The 20348-nt window shown below is 36.7% G+C and overlaps 1 protein-coding gene across 3 annotated transcripts in view; it reads left to right on the forward strand.

Annotated features, from left to right (window-relative positions):
- Window positions 1-20348, forward strand: part of VWA8 (von Willebrand factor A domain containing 8) — a 364407-nt gene that overhangs the window by 165394 nt on the left and 178665 nt on the right. For all 3 annotated transcript variants that reach the window (XM_082365255.1, XM_082365257.1, XM_082365256.1), the window contains one exon: window positions 8889-8965. In XM_082365255.1, coding sequence (XP_082221381.1) covers window positions 8889-8965 — 77 coding nt within the window. The remainder of the gene's footprint in view (window positions 1-8888; window positions 8966-20348) is intronic.

Consider the following 20348-nt stretch of genomic DNA (forward strand, 5'->3'; position numbering starts at 1 on the left):
CACTCAAAGCAACCTATGACCTGGCTCCAAACTTCTTGTATAGTTCTAGTTCTTCCAGATCACAGTTTCTTACCCTCCCTAAGTACACTATGCCCTTTTGTTCTCCCAGCCATTTTTCATATTGTTTGTTTCATATGGTGCTTCTTCCCCTCATCTTTGCCTATGAAAATCCTACAGTTTTCAAGAGCTCGGATTTTTTTCCTCTATGAAGCCTGTCCTAGACACCCCCAAATAGAAATAATCTTGTTTTCCTCTGAACGTTTAGAGTATTTTATCACTATCTAATTCATCTTTCTTTTAAGGTTGTTGTGATTTTTTTAATTTCATCTATAATTGAATTACAAATTTCTTATGAGCAAGGATTAAAAATGGTAATAATTGTTACGTTTTACAATTTCCAGTATACTTTTAAAAATCATTTCATTTAGTTCTACAGCAACGCTTTGAGATAAATATTTTTATTTTCCATACTTTACAAATAAGCAGACTGAAACTCAAAAGGTTAAAATATTTGCTCAAGATCACATAGCTAGTTAATGATTGAGTTAGGACTCAGATCTCCAAAGCTCTTGCATTTTTTCACCATACCACACTAACTCTTATACTAGTAATACAACAACAACAATAATAGTGTATAATAGCTCACTTATGTTGAGTGCTTATAATAAGCCAGGAACTATGCTTTACATACAGAGTACAGGGCATTTTAAAATTTTCTATTATGAAATTTTTTAATATATTCTATAAAAAGTAGGGTATATAATGAACTCCTTTGTACCCATAACTTAGTTTCAACAATTATCAGCATTTTGTTCATCTTGTTTTATCTGTATTGAACATGTTATCTATATGTTATCTTTTAATACATCATTCTTTTACATAATGCATTTTTCTTACAGTAGCTCAGTTTTTATCTCTAATATAATCACAATCCCATTATTACAGCTAACAAATTAATAATAACCCCTTAATATACTCTGATACCCTATTTTCAGGTTTCCTCAATTATCTCCAAAGTGTCATTTTACAGTTGGTTTGTTTCAGTCAGCATCCAAACAAAGCATGATCATTGCATGTAGTTGATGTACCTCCTGAGTCCCTTTTAAAGTTGAAAGATACATTCTCCTGTTCTCTTTATCCTTAGAGGTATTGACCCACTTTCATGAATATAAACATTTTATCAGAATTATACCAATATCAATGAACTTCCAATGAGGAAGTATTTTCTAAAGTAAATTTCATTAAGCCAATTTAACTTCTTGATTAATTTACATAATGAAATTAAACCATATTCATTTCTTCCAGGCTAGAAATTGCTTTTTTTTTTTTAATAAATTTATTTATTTTATTTTTGGCTGCATTGGGTTTTCGTTGCTGCCCGCGGGCTTTTCTCTAGTTGCCGTGAGCAGGAGCTACTCTTTGTTGTGGTGCACGGGCTTCTCATTGCGGTGGCTTCTCTTGTTGCAGAGCACGGGCTCTAGGCGCGGGCTTCAGTAGTTGTGGCACGAGGGCTCAGTAGTTGTGGCTCGCGGGCCCTAGAGCACAGTCTCAGTAGTTGTGGCGCACAGGCTTAGTTGCTCTGCGGCATGTGGGATCTTCCCAGACCAGGGCTTGAACCCGTGTCCTCTGCATTGGCAGGCGGATTCTTAACCACTGCGCCACCAGGGAAGCCCTAGAAATTTCTTTCTGAATTTATTCCGATGCTTTTTTTCCTGAATTTTCATAGCATTTAATTTTGAAATCTTTTATACACTGTGAAAATCAGTAAACATACATTTAATACTAACTACGGAGGACTCTATACACAGTGTTATTACATAATTCTATATAATCCTTTGTATCTCATACCATCTATTAATTATAGGCTTATAATTAATGGACTGAGTTTTCTCCTGGTATAGGCTTAGTAAATGTTTGTTGAATTATTTAGTATTGAGATGCTGTGAATATTTTATTGCCAAAATTAAAGAATGTGTGAATTTTGTTAATTAATCATTTGAACTGAGCCCTGGCAGATTGCTAATGTGTCAGATCAGAAATATACATGTTGCTATGCCAGAATAATTATCTAATATCTGTAGAGGGGCTGAACAGTTTGTCCAGAAATTTTCCCGCCTGTGTCCCCAGCTGGTAGTGGCAGCAGGGAATTTGATAACTAAATGTGCCCTGTTTCTAGTAGCTACAGCGGCCTAGGAGTCCCAAGGCTATGAAATATTTGGTTTCATCAAATATAATGACACTCATCTTTATTTTATATTACATTATTTTGTATCCTTTCTCAAACCTCTTGCTATGAAGTTGCCTGAATTGCAATATGGAAATTCTTTGCCATGCTGCACACTCTCTCTAACATTCAGTTTATCTGTCCAGTGTTTCTTAGTGAATATCTTTCTTGCCTTTGTTCTGATTTTGTATATTACTTTTGTAGACACATTGATTTTTTTTTCCCCCACAGTATTTGTTATGGCTGCTTTGGTTGTACCTAATGACCAAACTACCAAAGAATGTATCTTTGCCATTTATAGCAACACATTATTTCAAAGGGAAATTGCAGGGATGTGGATTTTATTATTCCTGTTTGAAAAGGAGGTTATGACTTTGCCAGGGAACTTTATAAGTGTGTTTAAAGCCATGCAAACTGGTAGTGCAATTGAAAAGCGTGTTGTTTTGTCTGACTTTCGGGTACCGTTTTTTGACTCTGTTACAGGGAACCCATTTATGGAAATGTTTGGGATTGTGTACTATTTAGTTTTAATTTTTTTCTGATTACAATAACTAATGCATGTTCACTGAGAGAATTTGGAAAATAAGAAACTTCCAGTGAGTCATACAGCAGTGACCTCTCATTTTGTTATTGGATTAAAGAATATTAGAATAAGATAGTGTTTAGAGATCAGCTTGTCTAGGCCCTCTTTATTCAAATGAATAAAGATGGTGGTAGAAACCTGCACCTGAGACAGATTAAGGAGGGATTATTGTCTGAGTCTCCCAACTGCTAGTATAGTGAGTATATTTTCAGGCATTTTGGACAAAGAATTAGAAGTTTCAACATTTGATGGAAATTTTATGGTTATAAAAAAGCAGCCGCAATTTATTTCTCCTGATTTTGTTGTAATGTTAGTTTTCCCGTTGTTGTTATTTTTGACTGCAGTTGGTATTTGTTGATGATATCCATACAGTAGCTTTTCTAAAAGGAAAATTAGGACCCTATGAAAAAAATCTTTAAGTATTATACAAACTGAGCTATGAAAGTTATTGAAGAATTAGGGGGAACTGGAAGGAAGGCCCAAACGTAAGAGGCTTCAGAGAGCATGAGGGAAAGCTGAACACCGGCTGTGGCAAACACTCACTTGACGTCCGTTTAAAAAGTTACTGCAGAAGAAAAGTTCCAGCTTGACTTCCTCACCTTCTCCCTCTTGAACCTTGGATACCATACAGGGAGTTCCTGGACACATGTTTTAGGCTATTTTATAATCTTGGAGTAACTGATCTTTGACTCCACGACATTAGGCTATAAACTCTCATGTAAAGCAATTCAGGGAGGCTACCTCCTGACATTCTGTTTTGCCATATAGTGAAACAGAAAACAGCCCAATCTTTCAAGTCAGAGTGGATTTGCCTTCAAAATCGCATTGTGTGCAGGGTCTTAATTGCTTAGAACTTAAGTTTGCTTTTCTCTAAAACAGGAGCATTACCTCCTACTGACATGGCTGGCATGAGGATTTGAATGGTGAAGCACTGAAAGGGCGTGTACGCATATAGCAGCGGGCTTCATAAATGTCAGTTTCCTCCTCTTTGTTGGCACAAAGGGAGCCTGATGTTCCTGAAAGAGGTTTCCACCTCCTTTAGCAAGAGCAAATCATACGACTGCCCTTTCCTTTTCATCCCTTCTTTCCTCAAATTTTAATAGTTATTACCTGCAGGTGACATGTGCGTGCCGGTGAGAAGGACATGGAAGAGGGCCGATCCCGGCCTCCAGGAGTGTGTCTTTCTGCCGAGGCACCTGACACGTTACTAAGGGACAGTGTGGTGAGGCCTGTGAAAGACAGCGGTTTAGGGACGCGAAGAGGAAACCACGCTGGTGCTCCGAGCTGAAGGAGAGAAAGCATTGGGAGAGTCAGGCAAAGCTTCAGAGAAGCTGGGACATTTCATCAGAACCCTAAGGAGTGAGTGGAAGGTGGCAGAGAGATGGGGAAAGGCAGCCTAAATGAGTCAGAAAAAACAACCTCAGCAAAGAAGCAGCAACACAGAGGTTCTGGAGACGGCCGGCTGCTGTTTGGGTGAGACTTACAGAGGGCCAGCATGGCACGCTTGCAAGTTCATCCGCTGTGAGGGATCCTTCAACATTTCCGTCCCAGGACAATTACTCTTAGCCCAGATGCCACCCCTAGACCCATTTTCTCTTGTCTGCTCTCGGTTCCTCTTTAGCCCTTTTCTCCCACTCTGCCCCTTGCCCCCCTTGACAAGATATGGATAGACTTTCCCAGTCCTGTATCTTCTAGCCCAGGAAGGCAAGCTCTTTTTCTTTACAGGGTTTTACTTCTGATCTCTCTCAGGAAACAGGGTAACTGAAATAATGAGCCTGAGAACGTTGAAAGAGTCCCAGAATCTTTCAGAGTTCTTGAAGTCATGTCTCTGATCCTTGCTCTCACAGAAGCTGGAAGCAGGTTTACCTCCTGTCCCCGTGTCTGCGGGGCTTAATATAGCCCTTCTTCCTCCTAACCCTGTCAAGGGCCGTCTGACTCCTACCTCTGGATGAAGGTCCTTCTTTCTAGTATGTTGTCGCAAAGAACACAATGGGATGGAACGGTAATGATAACAGTAAGCGTCATCCTTAGGAGACAATTTGTAGTTTTTAGAATCTCTCATTCTACAGGTTGCTTCTCCCTTTTTAAATGTTCACTCACTAAATATTTTCCTCAGTAAGAGTCAATTATGATGTAAAAACTATTTATTTTGTGCTTTTTTAAATTAAAGGATACAAATTGTATATACAGAATGATGACTAGTAAGTAAAGATAAATATGCACAGGAACAAAATGAAAATGGTAACAGATTTATTTTGGCAGTTGCACATTGGGTAGTGTTTTGTTTTCGAAATTTCCGATTAAGAAAAATGAACATGTGTAGTTTTTATAATGGAAAAATAAGATGCTATTTATGTATTTATTCAATTACAAGTAATCCTGCAGATTTTCTTTTCTAGGTGAAAATGATGACTGGAAAGAGCAAATTGTTTTAACTGTTTCTTTTTGCTCAGGATATTTACAGAAATTCCTTCCTAGGTCATGCTTTTAGCATTTCCTTGAAGGAATAATCAGAGCTTTTCAAATGAAGCCAGAAATGACCTGATGAGATCTCTGTTTCAGAAAAATAACTAAACAGATTGTGGACTGGCGAGTTGTAAGTCCGGAGGCAGGAGACCAAAGAGGACCCTTTCTAGGAGTCAGAGCACGATGACGATGGGCTGCCCTGGAGTAGTGGCAGCGAATTAGAGAGGAAGGAGCAGATATGGGAAGCAGGCACTGCAAAGTGAACCTGTTCAAAGTTAAACTGCCTTTTTTAAAACTAGACTTTCCTCTCCCACCCAGCAAATGCACTTCCCCTCCCCTATTTCATGTGCCGTAAGTAGCGTCACCTTCCACCCTGTGGCCCAAGACAGAAAGGTTGATTTCTCTGGCTGCTCATCCCCACGTCCAGTCCATCACCAAGTCCTGTTAGTTCTTTCCCTTAAATATCTCTTAAATACATGCATTTCTCTCTGCTCCTTACTTTAAGCCACCTTCATCTCCTGCCTGAGCTTTCTAAGGAGGTTCCAAACGGCTTTCCTTTGCTTTCAGTCTTGCTCTCTGCCAGATCGTTTCACCAGAGTGATTTTCCAAAAATGAAAGTCTGATCCTATTACTCCTCTGCTTCAGTGGCCTTTTGGTGCTTTCAGGAAACGGTCCAAATGCTTTTACGTGGCTTCCAAGCCTTCCAGAGCTAGACCCTGCCTCCTGCTCTCGCCTCCTTTCTTACCCTTCCTCATTCCTGCTCCTGGACATCCCTCAGACCTGTCCAGCTCTCCAGCTCACTAGTGCCCACAAGTCTTCACACATACGGTTCTCTCTTCCTGGAACACTCCTCTTTCTGCTCCTTCCCTTTACCTCTTTAATTCCTTGATATTTCAACTGAAATATCACTGTGCATAGTGGGACTTCCTGAGCCCTTGGTTAAGTCTTCAAGCCTTTTGGATGTCCCGCAGCAGAACACTTATCACATGTATATCTATTACGTTTGCTTAATTGTCTGTGTTTCCTACTAGATTGTAAGCTATGAGTATGGCTCAGGAGCTGTAGCTATTTTATTTACCGTTGTATCCTACTCAGCTAGTGCAGTACCTATAACATTAGGTGCTAAAACAGTTGATAAATTAGACAAGGGAGATAAGGAAGGGAGGAAGGAGAGAAGAGAAAGAGAAAAGAGAAGAAAGAAAGAAAGAAAGGGAGAGAGAGTGAGAGAGAGTGGGAGGGAGGGAGGAAGGAAAGAGAGAGGGAGGGAGGGAGAGAGAGAGGGAAGGAAAGAAGAAAGAGAAAGAGTGAAAGAAAGAAAGAAAGAAAGAAAGAAAGAGGGAGGGAGGGAGGGAGGGAGGAAGGAAGGAAGGAAAAAAGTTTTTCAAATAGAGACTACAAAGATTCTAGTGACAGTTTGAATGAGATCAGGGAAAAGATAGACAAAAACATTCCGAGATTCATTCATTGAGCAGCTGGGTACGTGACAATACTGTTATATTGGGGTTAAAAAAAAAGAAGAGTAAGTCTGGGTGGAAGCATAATGAGTTTAGTATGAACATCTGGTGCAGAAGTTCAGTTGACAATTAGGAATGGGGAATCTTATCTCAGCTAGAGCTTAGGAAAGAAGTGTGAGCCATATGTGATGACTGAAGTGAAGGGAGTGGGAGGGAGTGGGTGAGATTCCCAGAGACAGTATATGGAACTAGAAGACGTCTGAGGTTGGAGTTCTGAAGACCCTAACATTCGTTAAAAACAAGACAACTGGCCCCAGATGGAGTCACTTATGCTAAATCCTACGTCACAAAACCCAGACTTAACTAGGTAACAGTTTCAGCCTCTCCCAGAAATGGAATCTTAAACCAGTCAATGAGGAATCACTGGTCAGCACTAGTGAGGTCATTTGCCTGATAGACCCCTGCCTTCCCCTAAAGGAAAGTGACCTTGTCCCAACCTAGTATAACAATTTTGCTAGTATAACTTCCTTGTCCTGCTCCCTTCTGCCTATAAAAGTCTTTCATTTTGTAGAGCTCCTCAGAGCTCCTTTCTGTCTGCTAGATGGGATGCTGCCCAATACATGAATCACTGAATAAAGTCAATATGCTCTTTAGGGACTTCCCTGGTGGTGCAGCGGTTAAGAATCCGCCTGCCAGTGCAGGGGACACGGGTTCGAGCCCTGGTCTGGGAAGATCCCACATGCCGCAGAGCAACTGAGCCTGTGCACCACAGCTACCGAGCCCGCGAACCACAACTACTGAGCCTGCACGCCTAGAGCCTGTGCTCCGCAACAAGAGAAACCCCTGCTCGCCACAACTAGAGAAAGACTGTGTGCAGCAATGAAGATCCAGCGCAGCCAAAAATAAATAAATAAATTTATTTTAAAAAATAAGATCTTTAAAATTTACTCAGTTGATTTTTTTTTTTTAACACATTTAAAGAAGACATAGTAAAAGAGCTTCCTAGTGGCAACCTGGGACTTCACGTTGCATTGTCCTACATTTATGGGACTTGTAAGCTCCTAAAACAGTGCTCAGGAGGAGTTTGAAAAGGCATGGCTGATTCTGTAATTTTGGAAGTGGGGAGGGAGCAGGAGCTCCCCATAGTAGTTTTTCATGACTTGTTTCTTTCAAGAAATCCTTTGTGTTTCTGACATTATAATGCATTTATGATATATGTTTTTCTCTAGGTTTCTTGAACAGAGCTGATATATTAACACACATTTTACTCACCTGAATTTATTTACGTAAAATTTTATGTTGATTGCAACACTCCATTTAAAGCCCACATAGCTATTTTACCATACATTCGAATGTGAACATTATAAGAAATCAATAAGTGTTATTTATTGCTGGAACATATGTTACAGAACTCAGCTTTTTTAGCCACTTCTACTCTTCCCACACAACCCACTTGTTAAAAGATTTACATCCCATTATCAGAGTATTCCACCTCTAAGTGAAAACTTTAAAATGGAGCAGTGGCATGGGAGTGGATTCCATTTTTAACAGTCTGTCTGCTACGAAAGGACAGCAACTCTCGCCATCAGTAAGTGGTAAGGAAATGAGGGCATTTCTAGGAAGAGCAGATATAGTTGAGACTTATTAATAAACCCTGGTTATAATTTTAGGTTTCCAAGGTTTTAAAGGACTAAAAAGTAGGACAAAAGGAGAAGAAATTAGTGTTTGATTAAAACAGAAGTACAGTATTATATTTATCTTTATATAACTAAAAACCACACTTCTGAAGAGCTGATTAGAAAAATCATTGTTTTTACACTTACTTGATTTCCTTTAATGCCATTCTTCACATCTGAAATAGATAATATTCTGCTCTAATGTCTACACTTCAGTGTAAAATTATAGAACAGAAAAAACAAGTCACAGAAGGCTAAAAATAATTATGAATTTCCTTTTAAATAAGAACTTAGAGCTAGTGTATTTAGAAGTAAAATTTTTTTTGAAAAACCTTTATGTCATAGAAGGTGTGCTGTATACGTTTACTCGTTTGGTTTTCATTAACAATAAGCTAAAACAGTAAGTAGGTTTTGGTAAGAGATTCTTCTGGTTTGTTTTACCTCCAGACAAAAGTTACTTTTAATGCTTCTTTGTGTAATTACAGGGCGTAGGAAAAAACAAGATTGTTGATAGATTCCTTCACCTGCTCAACAGACCTCGAGAATATATCCAGTTGCACAGGTAAGAGGATAAAACCCACAACCTCTTAAGATCTGGTTTAGTCATTTATTTTGCTCCCAGTACAATTTAAAAATACTTTCTTAAAGGCCCATTTTTAATATACCAGTTTCATTTCTGTTCCTCCTACTGTTATCTCTCCTCTCCTTAAAAGGTAATAAAACCATGCAAAATTTATTTTTAAAGTGACTAATGCTTTATAAACATGAATTAATAGATATTTTGTGGACAAAGAGTGATGAACATTACATTCAGGAAGCAGTTTTCATCAACATAAAGGCTCTTAAATTAGAAGAAAAATATGTAGAGACTAAGTGCACTCTCTAACAGGAAGCTAAAATCGCTCACAAGGAGAAACATAAGCTATATGAATCTCAGGTGTGAGATAAGGAAGTCAAAACTATGAAGCAGTAAGTTTTTAGTCTCCTTGCCTTCCTTGAAAACACTTTGTGGATTATTTAATTTTGTGTGGTCAGAATGCTGGTCCAGGGATAGCTTTTAATCAAATAGATTTTCCTAACATGGATTGTTTTTAGCTTTATCAATGAACCTGTTCTGAATATTTTAAAAATAAAATATAAGCAGCAGATCCACCAAAGGGGAGAGAGAAAAAAAAAAATCAAGGAATATACCAAGTAATAAGCAACTTAAAAGTAGACTGAATTGTTATTGTTTTAATCCCAGGAAATTAACAAAAATATTGTGTAGTGGAAATAACACTGGATTGAGTTACAAGAATTGGTTTCTGGTTTGGATCCTTTCACTAAATAATGATGTGTTCTTGAGAGGAAAATGTAGGAGAAAAGAAGGTAGAGTTAGTGGACTAAAGGAGAAAGAGAAGAGGACCAAAGTGAAGCTGAGAGATGGTCAAAAACTCCTTCTTGGCATTTACCCCTCTGGCTGTGATGGAGTAACTAGTACCAGGTTAGTCCTACCACAGTAAATAACTATAAAACTGGACAAGACTCACAAACACTGGGAAAGGAACAACCACTAGGGACTGGTGAGCTGAACAATTACCAGAGGTCCCACATGGTTAAGAGACTTGACTAAACTTACTCCTGGTATTCACAAGATATCCTGTAAAGTTTATGCTTTAGAAGTAGGATCAATCTGTCCCTAGAGTAAAAGCTACTTTATGCCTACCCTTAATAAGTTTAAAAATAACTCTTGAAAAAACAAGGATGTTTGCTATTTAACACTATTTTGTAAGTTTTTCTCATACAAAATGATTTTAAAAGTTAAGGGGATGTATGTTGGGGGAAAATGTTTTGAAAAACATCAAGCTGATTCAGAAGTAAATTAACTGCTTAGCTGAACAAACTTACCGAGCAATGAAAGAAGACTACAAAATCCAAACATTTAACAACAGAGCATTCACAATATGAAGCATTCAATAGAGTATTACTAGGCATACAAATAAGCAGAAAATAGACCCCAAATGGTCAATAGAAATAGACCCTAAAATGACAGATGATAGAATTAGCAGATAAGGACTGTAAAACAGTTGCCTTAAATATGTTCAAGCATATAAAGGGCATATAAAGGGGGAATGAACATAATGAGGGAATAATTAGGAATTCTCAGTACAGAAATAGCAACCTTAAAAAAGCAGTCTCACATATGGGCAATTAGAGTTTCAAAAAAAAGGACGAAGAATGAGGCAGAGTAATACTTAAAGATGTAATGGTGAAAAAATTTCCAAATTTGATGAAAAGCATGAAGTCACCAATCCAGGAAGCTCAATGAACCTCTAACAGGATAAGCAGGAAACCACAATAAAGTACATTATAATCAAATTGTTGAAAATTGAAAAAGGAAATCTTTTAAGCTGCCAGCGAAAAAAAGACATATTACATATAGGAGGAAAATCATAAAAATGACTACTGACTTGTCATGAGAAATAAATAATTGTGAAATAAATTTCACAATTCAGTGAAATAGTTGTTTTTAAAGAGCCAAAAGAAGAAAAAAAAAAGTCAGTATACAATAGTATATCTGGCAAAACATTCTTTAGAAATGCAGACATTCTTGGATGAACAAAAACAGAGTATTTTTTACCAGCAAACCTGCATAATATAAGAAAATTACAGTTCAGTATTTTCCATGAGCATAGATACAAAAATCCTTAACAAGTATTAAATCAAATTCAACAATATATAAAAAGGATAGTACATCATAACCAAGTGGGTTTTATCCCAGGAATATAAAGTTGGTTTAACATTTGAAATCAAATAATTTAATTCACTCTATTTACAGCATAAAGGAAAAGCCATATGATCATTTTAGTCATTGCCAAAAAACAAACAAACAAACAAAAACACTTGGTGAGATGCAGTGCTCATTCATGATAAAATGTTACAGCAAATTACAAATAGCAGGAAACTCCCTCAACCTGTTAAGAGGCATCTATGGAAAACCTATAACTAACTTATATTTAATGGTAAAAAAAAAACAACAACTAAATACTTTCCTCCTATGATTGGGGAAAAGGCAAAGATATTCACTTTTCATCATTATGCTAGAGGTCCTAGCCAGTGCAGTAAGGCAAGAAAAAGTAATAAATGGCACATATGTTTAAATAGAAGAAGTAAAATTGTCTAGAGACAACATGATTGTATATATTAAAAACCCTAAGAAATCAAAAAAAAAAAAAGAAAAAAACTATCAGAACTAAAAAGTAAATTGAGCTAGGTCACAGGATACAAGGTCAACGTACAGAATCAGTTGTATTCCTATATAATTGCAATGGACAATGGGAAAATTAAAATATTTAGATACCTTTTATAATAGCATAAAAACATGAAATACTTAGAAATAAATCTAACAAAATTTGTACAAATTTTAGTTTACTAATTTTAATAGGGCATGGCTAGGTCATCTCAACTCCTAAACTTCTATGGCTCACCTAATACATAGCTTCAGAAAATTTCTAGCCTATTCCCATATCATCTCACAGTTCTTCTTTATATGAATTACGCCTTATGTAAACCTAGGAATTTCAACTTACCTTTTTTTTTTTTTAAGAATTTACTATGTCAAGATTACAGGACTAGGTGTTTTAGGAGATATGGAAAGAAATAAGAAACATAATCTCTATCTTTAAGGAGCTGTAATACTGTTCTTGTTTGTGATTATTTCAGTCTTTCATGTTCCACTTAATCTAAAAAATTAACTCCTTTTTTTCCTCACCTTTAAGCCTTTCCACCAGTTTTTTTTCCTACATGAACAAAGTTTGGGGGAAATAATGAAAGAATCAAAATGTTTGCTAGTTTCACCTGAATAACTTATTTGTAACATATCACAGTTCCAGTTTTTGAGCCACAAGACACGCGGCAAGGCCCATATTTTATGTTTTAAGGATGATACAGTGAGCATTGCAGTTATTCATTCTTATTTGTGCTGTTTTATCTCTTTCATTTTGGTTTCATTGTGTTTAGTCTGTATAGTGATGCCCTTAAAAATATGTAATTACTTGGAAGTTTTAATGAAGTATATACTGATGCCACTTAATTGTATAAATTAGAGCCAAGACAAATGAATTTAAATTTTATATTTTAAAATAATCAAGCAGAAAACCAACTTTTCTCTTAAGGATGACTTCAGAGGTTGAAATCAGCTCTCAAATTTATGCTCAGAAATACGGAAGTCACTTTATATGAGGGTCCCTTTGTATGGTGAGGCAGTTTTTAGATTTCTGTATATTGGACATTAAAATATTTTTAAAGAAAGATACATTAGGCTGAGCTAGCTCAATTAATTCTGATTGTAGATTATGAAGGTTAGTTAATATAATCAGCAAGAAAGGAAGCAAAGAAATGTCACATGTACTTAGTAATTATTCTTGGGTCTATGTCACCATCACATTCATTGTAAACAGGCCTTTTGCTTATAATTCATTATCTTTAATAGTTATAAGAAGTTTTAATAAATCTTATATTTCTAGGAATTATTCCTTGTCGTCTAATTATTGGCATAAAGTTGTTTATAATACCACTTTATGATATTTCAATGTCCTTAGGCCCAGTAATGATATTATCATTTTTATTCCTGGTATTGGTTATTTGCCTTCTCTCTTTTTTTCATGATCAGTTTTGCCAGGAGTTATCGGTATTATTGGTCTGTTCAAGCAACCAGCTTTTGGCACTGTTGAATGTCTCTTTTGTATGTTTCTTTTCTATTTCAATAATTTCTGATTTTATCTTTATTATACCCTTTTATTTTCTTTGGATTTAAAGTGCTGTTTATTTTTAAACTTTTTTATATGAATGATTAATTGATTTTCAACCTTTATATGTGTTTGAGGCTGTCTATATTTGAATCTCTTTTTGAGTCTTGGTTTTCTCATCTCTGAGTAATAGACGTTGAGAAGGTCATTTTTTATATCTCTTAGGTCTTTATTCTAATATCTTTGAATAGGCAAGAAGAAGACAGTATTTAATGTGCTTTAGAAAATTTAGAAGATTAGAGATACAGTCATCCCTCATTATTTGTAGGGGATTGGTTCTAGGACCCCCGTGGATGCTAAAATCCACAGATGCTCAAGTCTCTTATATAAAATGGTGCAGTATTTGCATATAACCTGTGCACATCCCCCCATATACTTTAAATCATCTCTATATTACTTATAATACCTAATACAATGTAAATGTTATGTAAATAGTTGTAAATACAGTGTAAATGTAGTGTGAATAGTTGCCACATGACAAATTCTAGTTTTGCTTTTTGGAACTTCTGGAATTTTTTGTTGTCCCAAATATTTTCAATTTGAGATTGATTGAATCCATGCTGCAGAAACTGTGAATACAAAGGGCCAACTGTACTATGCTTTACTTTCTACCTAGAATGTCTCTTATACCAATCTTTTGTTGAAAAGTAGCAAATAATTCATAAATAGTAAAGAATTACCTGCTGATTATATCCCATGGTAATTCTGATATTGGCTACATAAATATATTTTCTATGAAAAAACTTTCTAAATTCAAAATGTAATAAAATTTTCAAAGTTACAGATTTTTATTGTTTTTCCTTATAGCACTCATTGCTATATCCTTGATTGATGATAGTATTACAAATAAAATATCTACTCATTTAGATACTGGGGTACCTCTATTTGTCAGTATTTGATATTTAATTTGTTATGTAAAGTTGGAAGTAAAAAAAAAAATCTCCATTTCTGTTTAAAATATATATTATTAAAGGATTTTCATTAAATAGACTGACATTCCCACCAATTTCAATGTGGACAGTTTTCTTCTTTATTATGTACAATTTTATGACTATATTTGTCATAAAATTAAAGCTCATGAAATTGACTTAAGAGAAACATATGTTTTAAAAGATCTAAAAATAGCAGTCAAAAAAAATGTTTGGAACTTCTCTGATCTATGGGTGACCTATTTAATGTCATTAACTCTGTCAATTTTAGATTCCTTTTAATGGATTTGCAATGTTACCATCTAAGTAATCAGTCACACTCAATTTAGTTTATGGATGCATTCCAACAAAATTAGTTATGCGCCATTCAAAACATAATCTTGATAAGTAAAACCGTCACCAAACATACATGAAGAAAACATACAACCAACGTACTTTTGAGTATGGCCGTCTTATGTTTTAATGATCAGATCTCATAAAATGAGCAAGCTAGGCAATTCATGTTTTTGGTTAAAATCAAGATGTTGTCCTAAGAGTATGATTTAGATAATTCAAAAGATTAATGAGTATAATGACTTTTATGGTGTATATTTCAAGCAGAGGCGACTACATGGCTCACATTTGTGAAGTGTATTTATTTACTTCTTTTCCCACAATATTATGTTAATTTGACATTAAAGAGGACACTTGATATGTCAACTTCTGTAGCTATATTTCCTCCTTGGATAAAAGTATACTTCTGTATTAAAATCAGAATTATCTTAGTTTTGAAATTCTTATGTTACCAGATTTTTTTTCATCTGCTACCCTTCATATAAGAAGACGATGGCACAGATCCAATCATTAGCATGACCCATATGCTTGTTTATTTTTCTAATACTGGTGCCCATTGTAAATATAGAGTTTTCAGGTCCCCCAGCAAAGTCCCAACTTTCTCTTCAGTGAGATTTTCCCAATGTATGCTCAACTTATTCCAGACTGAACCATTCTCTGTCCTACTCACAAGTATTGAACTTGTATGCATACCTGTCTTTATTCTTCCCTCTAAAATATACTCTGTTTCTCCCTGAATACTTCAAGATTTGGTCCACTGTTACTTCTGCATGGAACTTTTCTGATTTGTCATTCTGGGTGTATTTGTTCCCTCCTCTGAAACTCCACAGGCCTGAATTTGTACCACTGTGATAGAAAGAACATGGATTTTAAAAGATAAAATTATGTCTCTACCATTAACTTTTTTTTATAATTATTAAAAACTTTAATAATTTTTAAAAATTTAATCATTTAGATTTTTTTTAAACATCTTTATTGGAGTGTAATTGCTTTACAATGGTGTGTTAGTTTCTGCTTTATAACAGAGTGAATCAGCTATACATATACGTATATCCCCTTATCTCCTCCCTCTTGCGTCTCCCTCCCACCCTCCCTATCCCATGCCTCTAGGTGGACACAAAGCACCGAGCTGATCCCCCTGTGCTATGCGGCTGCTTCCCACTAGCTATCTATTTTACATTTGGTAGTGTATATATGTCCATGCCACTCTCTCACTTCGTCCCAGCTTACCCTTCCCCCTCCCCGTGTCCTCAAGTCCATTCTCTACATCTGCGTCTTTATTCCTGTCCTGCTCCTAGGTTCTACCATTAACTTTTATGTGGCCTTGAACTCCTTGAGTCCTAATTTCTTTACCTACCAAACTGAAATAATAATACCCTTCAAGATGGTTGTGAAAATTAGGTGAAAATGTTTGCCAAGGACCAACCACAATGTCTGGCACATTTTAGGTCCCTAAATACTCAGGCTAACTCATAAGTATTAGTTTCTTGCCACATACCCCACTTCCTCTCACTCTGATTTGCATTATAATTTCTATATCTTATGTCCATCCCCCCTCCCCCAGTCATGGCTCCCCAACTAAATAAGGAATTTTTTGAAGGCAGGAGTCAGGTTTATTCATTATATATTAATTCGTTTCACCTAATTTGTATTTATTAGATTCCTGTTGTTTGCCCATAGCTGTTTGGGGGCACGGATGATGTACAGTCATTCCTAGTAGCTGTAGGGGATTGATTCCAGGACCCCCACGAATACCCAAATCCAAGGATGCTCAGGTCCCTTATATAAAATGGCATAGTATTTGCATATAACCTACACGTGTCCTCCCATATGCTTTAAATCATCTCTAGATTACTTATAATACCTAATACAATGTAAATGCTATATAAATAGTTATAAATGCTATATAAATAGTGGCTGGCTCACAGCAAATTCAAGTTTTGCTTTCTGGAACTTTGAGATTTTTTTTTTTCAAATGTTTTCAATCCACATTTGGTTGAGTCCTTAGATGCAGAACCTGTGGGTGTGGAGGGCTGACTGTATAGATGATGATGATATTGATTTTGACTAGATGTGCTTGCTTGCTTGTCAGTGGGTGAGAATACATCAACATTTATAATACAGTGTTGCATATAAGCCAAGAAAGAAACATGTGCAGGTTCTGTGGGACCCTTGAAGAGAGGTACCCACCCCTCTGAGTGTATGCATGTGATTTGGTGGAAGGGGTCTGGAGAAGATGGCACTCAAACTGAGTCTTTAGGGATAAGTAGGAGTTTTCTAAGTGCAGAACACAGAACAAGGCATTGTAGTTATTGAAAACAAGCTGTCTAAAAGTAGGAAGTGAAGGCAGCTTGGGTAGCATGGAATGTATGTGGGTAGATGCAAGAGTTGATGCCAGGAGGAAGATGTGGACCTTGTGGGGACTTCATGGGCCTTGCTGAGGTTGGATTTTATCCTGAATGCAATGTGATGGCATTAAAGCAAGATCATTAGGACCATAGTCTGTGGGTAGATCAGAGTCAGATGAGACTTGAATCACAGAGAACACTAGGAGGTGATTGCAGTAATCCAGATAAAATTGTTGGAGCCAAACAAACATACTGGCAATGAAAACGGGAAGAAGGGAAGTGGTGAAGTGGGTTTAACTGGCTAATTTTAGGTTGATAACTATATGGAGGCTGAGGAGAAAAAAGAAGAGTGGACAAGGGGAGGACTACTGCATTGCATTGTAGATGGTTATTGTTAAAACCCTTGTTTTTCCCCTTTCATATTTTTATATACTTTTTCTTTATGAGATCAAATGAGATAAAATGAAGTGTAAAACTGTAGCACTGACCTTCTCCATATCAAATATCCTGGAGTGAATGATGACATGCTTTAAAAAGCACAGCATAATTCAGCATACAAGGCTTTCCTCAGTCTGAAGAAAACTGAATGTGACAGTATAAATTTTGAAATTCACGAAGTCCCAAAGGGCAAATAGATGTATCGGTAAGAAATAGAAAAACTAAAAGCTTTTTTGAAGTCTCATGGAAAAAATTATTATTGCGCCATCAAGACATTCTGATAAGAGCAATAGAGAACTGGAGATGTGTCTGATGTCATAGGCTGCCGGGATACTCCTTCTGTCTCATCTTCCCCATTATGAACTTGGAAAGGCTATTTTAGAAACATTTTTATCAGCAGTTAGACAGTAGTTTTCCCACTAAGAATGCCTGCTACTGCCTTTTCTTACAGAATGAATTATGCCACTACCTCTAACTTTTCCATGTAGATCTTTAGGTTTGTAATAATTTTTGACTCCAAATCCATTTAAATTTCTGTACTATTTTTACTTTTTCATTTAACAAACGTGTAACTAGCAGCTACTCTGTGCTAGGCACTGTTCTACACTGTTTTCAAATTGTAACTCGTTTTTGCACACAACTCTGAGTTCAGTACTGTTACCATCCCAGTTTTGCAGATGAGGACAGAGGCACAGAGGTTAAAAAACTTGTCTGAGGTCACATAGCTGGCTTCATACAGTCTGGCTTCAGCCTTATGCTCTAACCACTGCACTGTGCTGCTTCTTGACTTTGTCATGCTGATCAAATAGTATTTCAGTGTTAGTAGCACTTTAGTAAGTACCTCACTAAAATACTAGCCATGTGTTAAGATTGTTGGTCAACCAATTCTTAGATTTAATACTTCAATCTACATATAATAGCTTGATTTTTTAAATTCTAGCTTCATATTTCTAATCCTTGCCCAGCTTGATCCCAAAGTCTTTCCTTTGGCCAGTTATTCCATATTTTCCCTTTTGTTTCCAATAATAATATCCTTATTAAATTTCATTTTCTGTTTTCTTGACTACTTCTCCAGATTATTAAACTTCTTTTGTGTCTTAATGCACCTCTCCTGAGGTGTATCATCAGTGTACTTAACAGCTCCGTTTTCTGTTCTGTCACCCAGGTAATTCATAAAATTGGAAACCAAATCAATGCCTGTGATCTTTTATATGATGTTCCTCCCAGGCTGACACTGCTTCAGTTCTCGGTGCACTCACCAAATGGTTGTTGTAGGTTATAGAGGTGGGTGAGTCAGAGCTGCAGACAGACCCTGAAACTGGAGATCCCAGCCAGCAGGCTGCTCTAGACTGTCTTGGAAGAGAAGACTGGAAACAAGCAGGATTCTATGGGATTCTTTTTTATTTTTATTTCCTAAATCACAAGCTAAATAAGCTTGAGAACCACTGATACAGTGTGTGTTTTTTCTTAGTTTTGTTATATCCTTTGCCACTAGAGGATAGCTACATTCTTTTCAAGTGTTACATACTTTTTTAGTTTGAGAAAAATTTCAAAAATCAAAAAAATGTAAATAAAAACATGTAGCACATACCTAAATTTATCGCTCATATTTAACAACTGTTAATATTTTTCTCAAATTTGATTCTACTCTTCTTTTTGCAGAAAGGAAACGCTAATTATAGCTAAAGTCCCCTTTACCACCACCTCCAATCTCATCTCCCCTTCTTCAAGTCAATCACTATTCTCAATTTAGTTTATAACCTTCCAGTCATTTGTATGCATGTTTTTTTAATTTGTAAAGCAAATTTTTGTTAGGAAAATAGTTATTTCACACTGACTTCCACTGTAAAATCATTGATGCTCTGATGGCGGGGGGGGGGAATTTTTTAAAACCTTTAGTCCTTAGTTGTAATAAAACATAAACTCAATCTTACAATTGTTTCAATGTCAGATTATCTTAACATGCTTAACATCGCGCTCCAACCACTTGAACCTGCTCTCCTCTCTGGAGAGCTTCACCTGCAGTTTTCTTTCAGCAGCATCCTTAGTTAAGCTGATAGAGTGAAGAAGTATCTTGGGCCAGTGTCATATACTTCCCAACCATCTTTTAATTCATTAAGATCTAAAATGTTTCTTTGTTGAGCTTTATAAAGTGCCAATTCTTATAAGTGAGACAGATATTGCTGTAGCCAGACTCTTCAGATGACAGCAACAGTGACAACATGAGCTGAAGGAGATGGGGTGAGGTGCTTAAATTAAGCAGGTAGATTTGTGTCCTAATGCGATCACTTAGTTCACAACACCGTTACCTATTTCTCTTAATGGATATATATCTGTAATGTTTTGTGCAAGAATTAAGAGCACTGCTGGACAATCTAAGAATTTTTTCTTTATTTCATTTGACTTTATTCCTTTATGCATCCAAATAGTCAACAGATATCTAGGTTGGGTACTCTAGAAGCAGAGCCAGAGATGGTAATGTCTGTATAAGTGATTTTAGAGGGAGAGCTTTTAGGTGAAACTTTCTGGGAAGTGAAGGAATCAGGATAAGACTGTGGAAAAGAAGTGGTTTTATTTATTTTTTAGTTTTTTAGTTTTGGCTGCCCCATGCAGCTTGTGGGATCTTAGTTCCCTGACCAGGGATCGAACCCTGGCCCCTGTCAGTGAGAGCACAGAGTCCTAACCACTGGACCGCCATGGAACCCCCAAGAAGTGGTTTTAGGTGAAGTCTGGCCTCAGCCTCCTCACAGGGAGCTCTGGAGCATGAATGGCACTACTCAGTTATCCCACCTGGAAGCAAGAGAGCCAGGCTTCTTTGCCCCCACGTCAGTGAGGCGTTAGTCAAGAGAGGAATCAGGGAGAACCTCTAACTTCCCAGGCATTTCTGGACAAGGTACTCCCCAGTACCAGATGGAGGGCAATTCTTTGGAGAGGGGTGCAGCTGTGAGCTTTTAGAAGTCAATGCTACAGTAGCTGTGGGATGGGTGCCTTTGGTAGCAGAGGAGATCTGGGTAGGACACCAACAGCATATACTACCAGACGCCAACAATATACCCTACCAGAAAACTCAGCCTCCCATTGAGCACAGCCCCTAGCACTGTTCTAGGCCG

Source organism: Balaenoptera borealis, assembly GCF_965194805.1.
Source record: "Balaenoptera borealis genome assembly, chromosome: 18".
Classification (NCBI taxonomy): domain Eukaryota; kingdom Metazoa; phylum Chordata; class Mammalia; order Artiodactyla; family Balaenopteridae; genus Balaenoptera; species Balaenoptera borealis.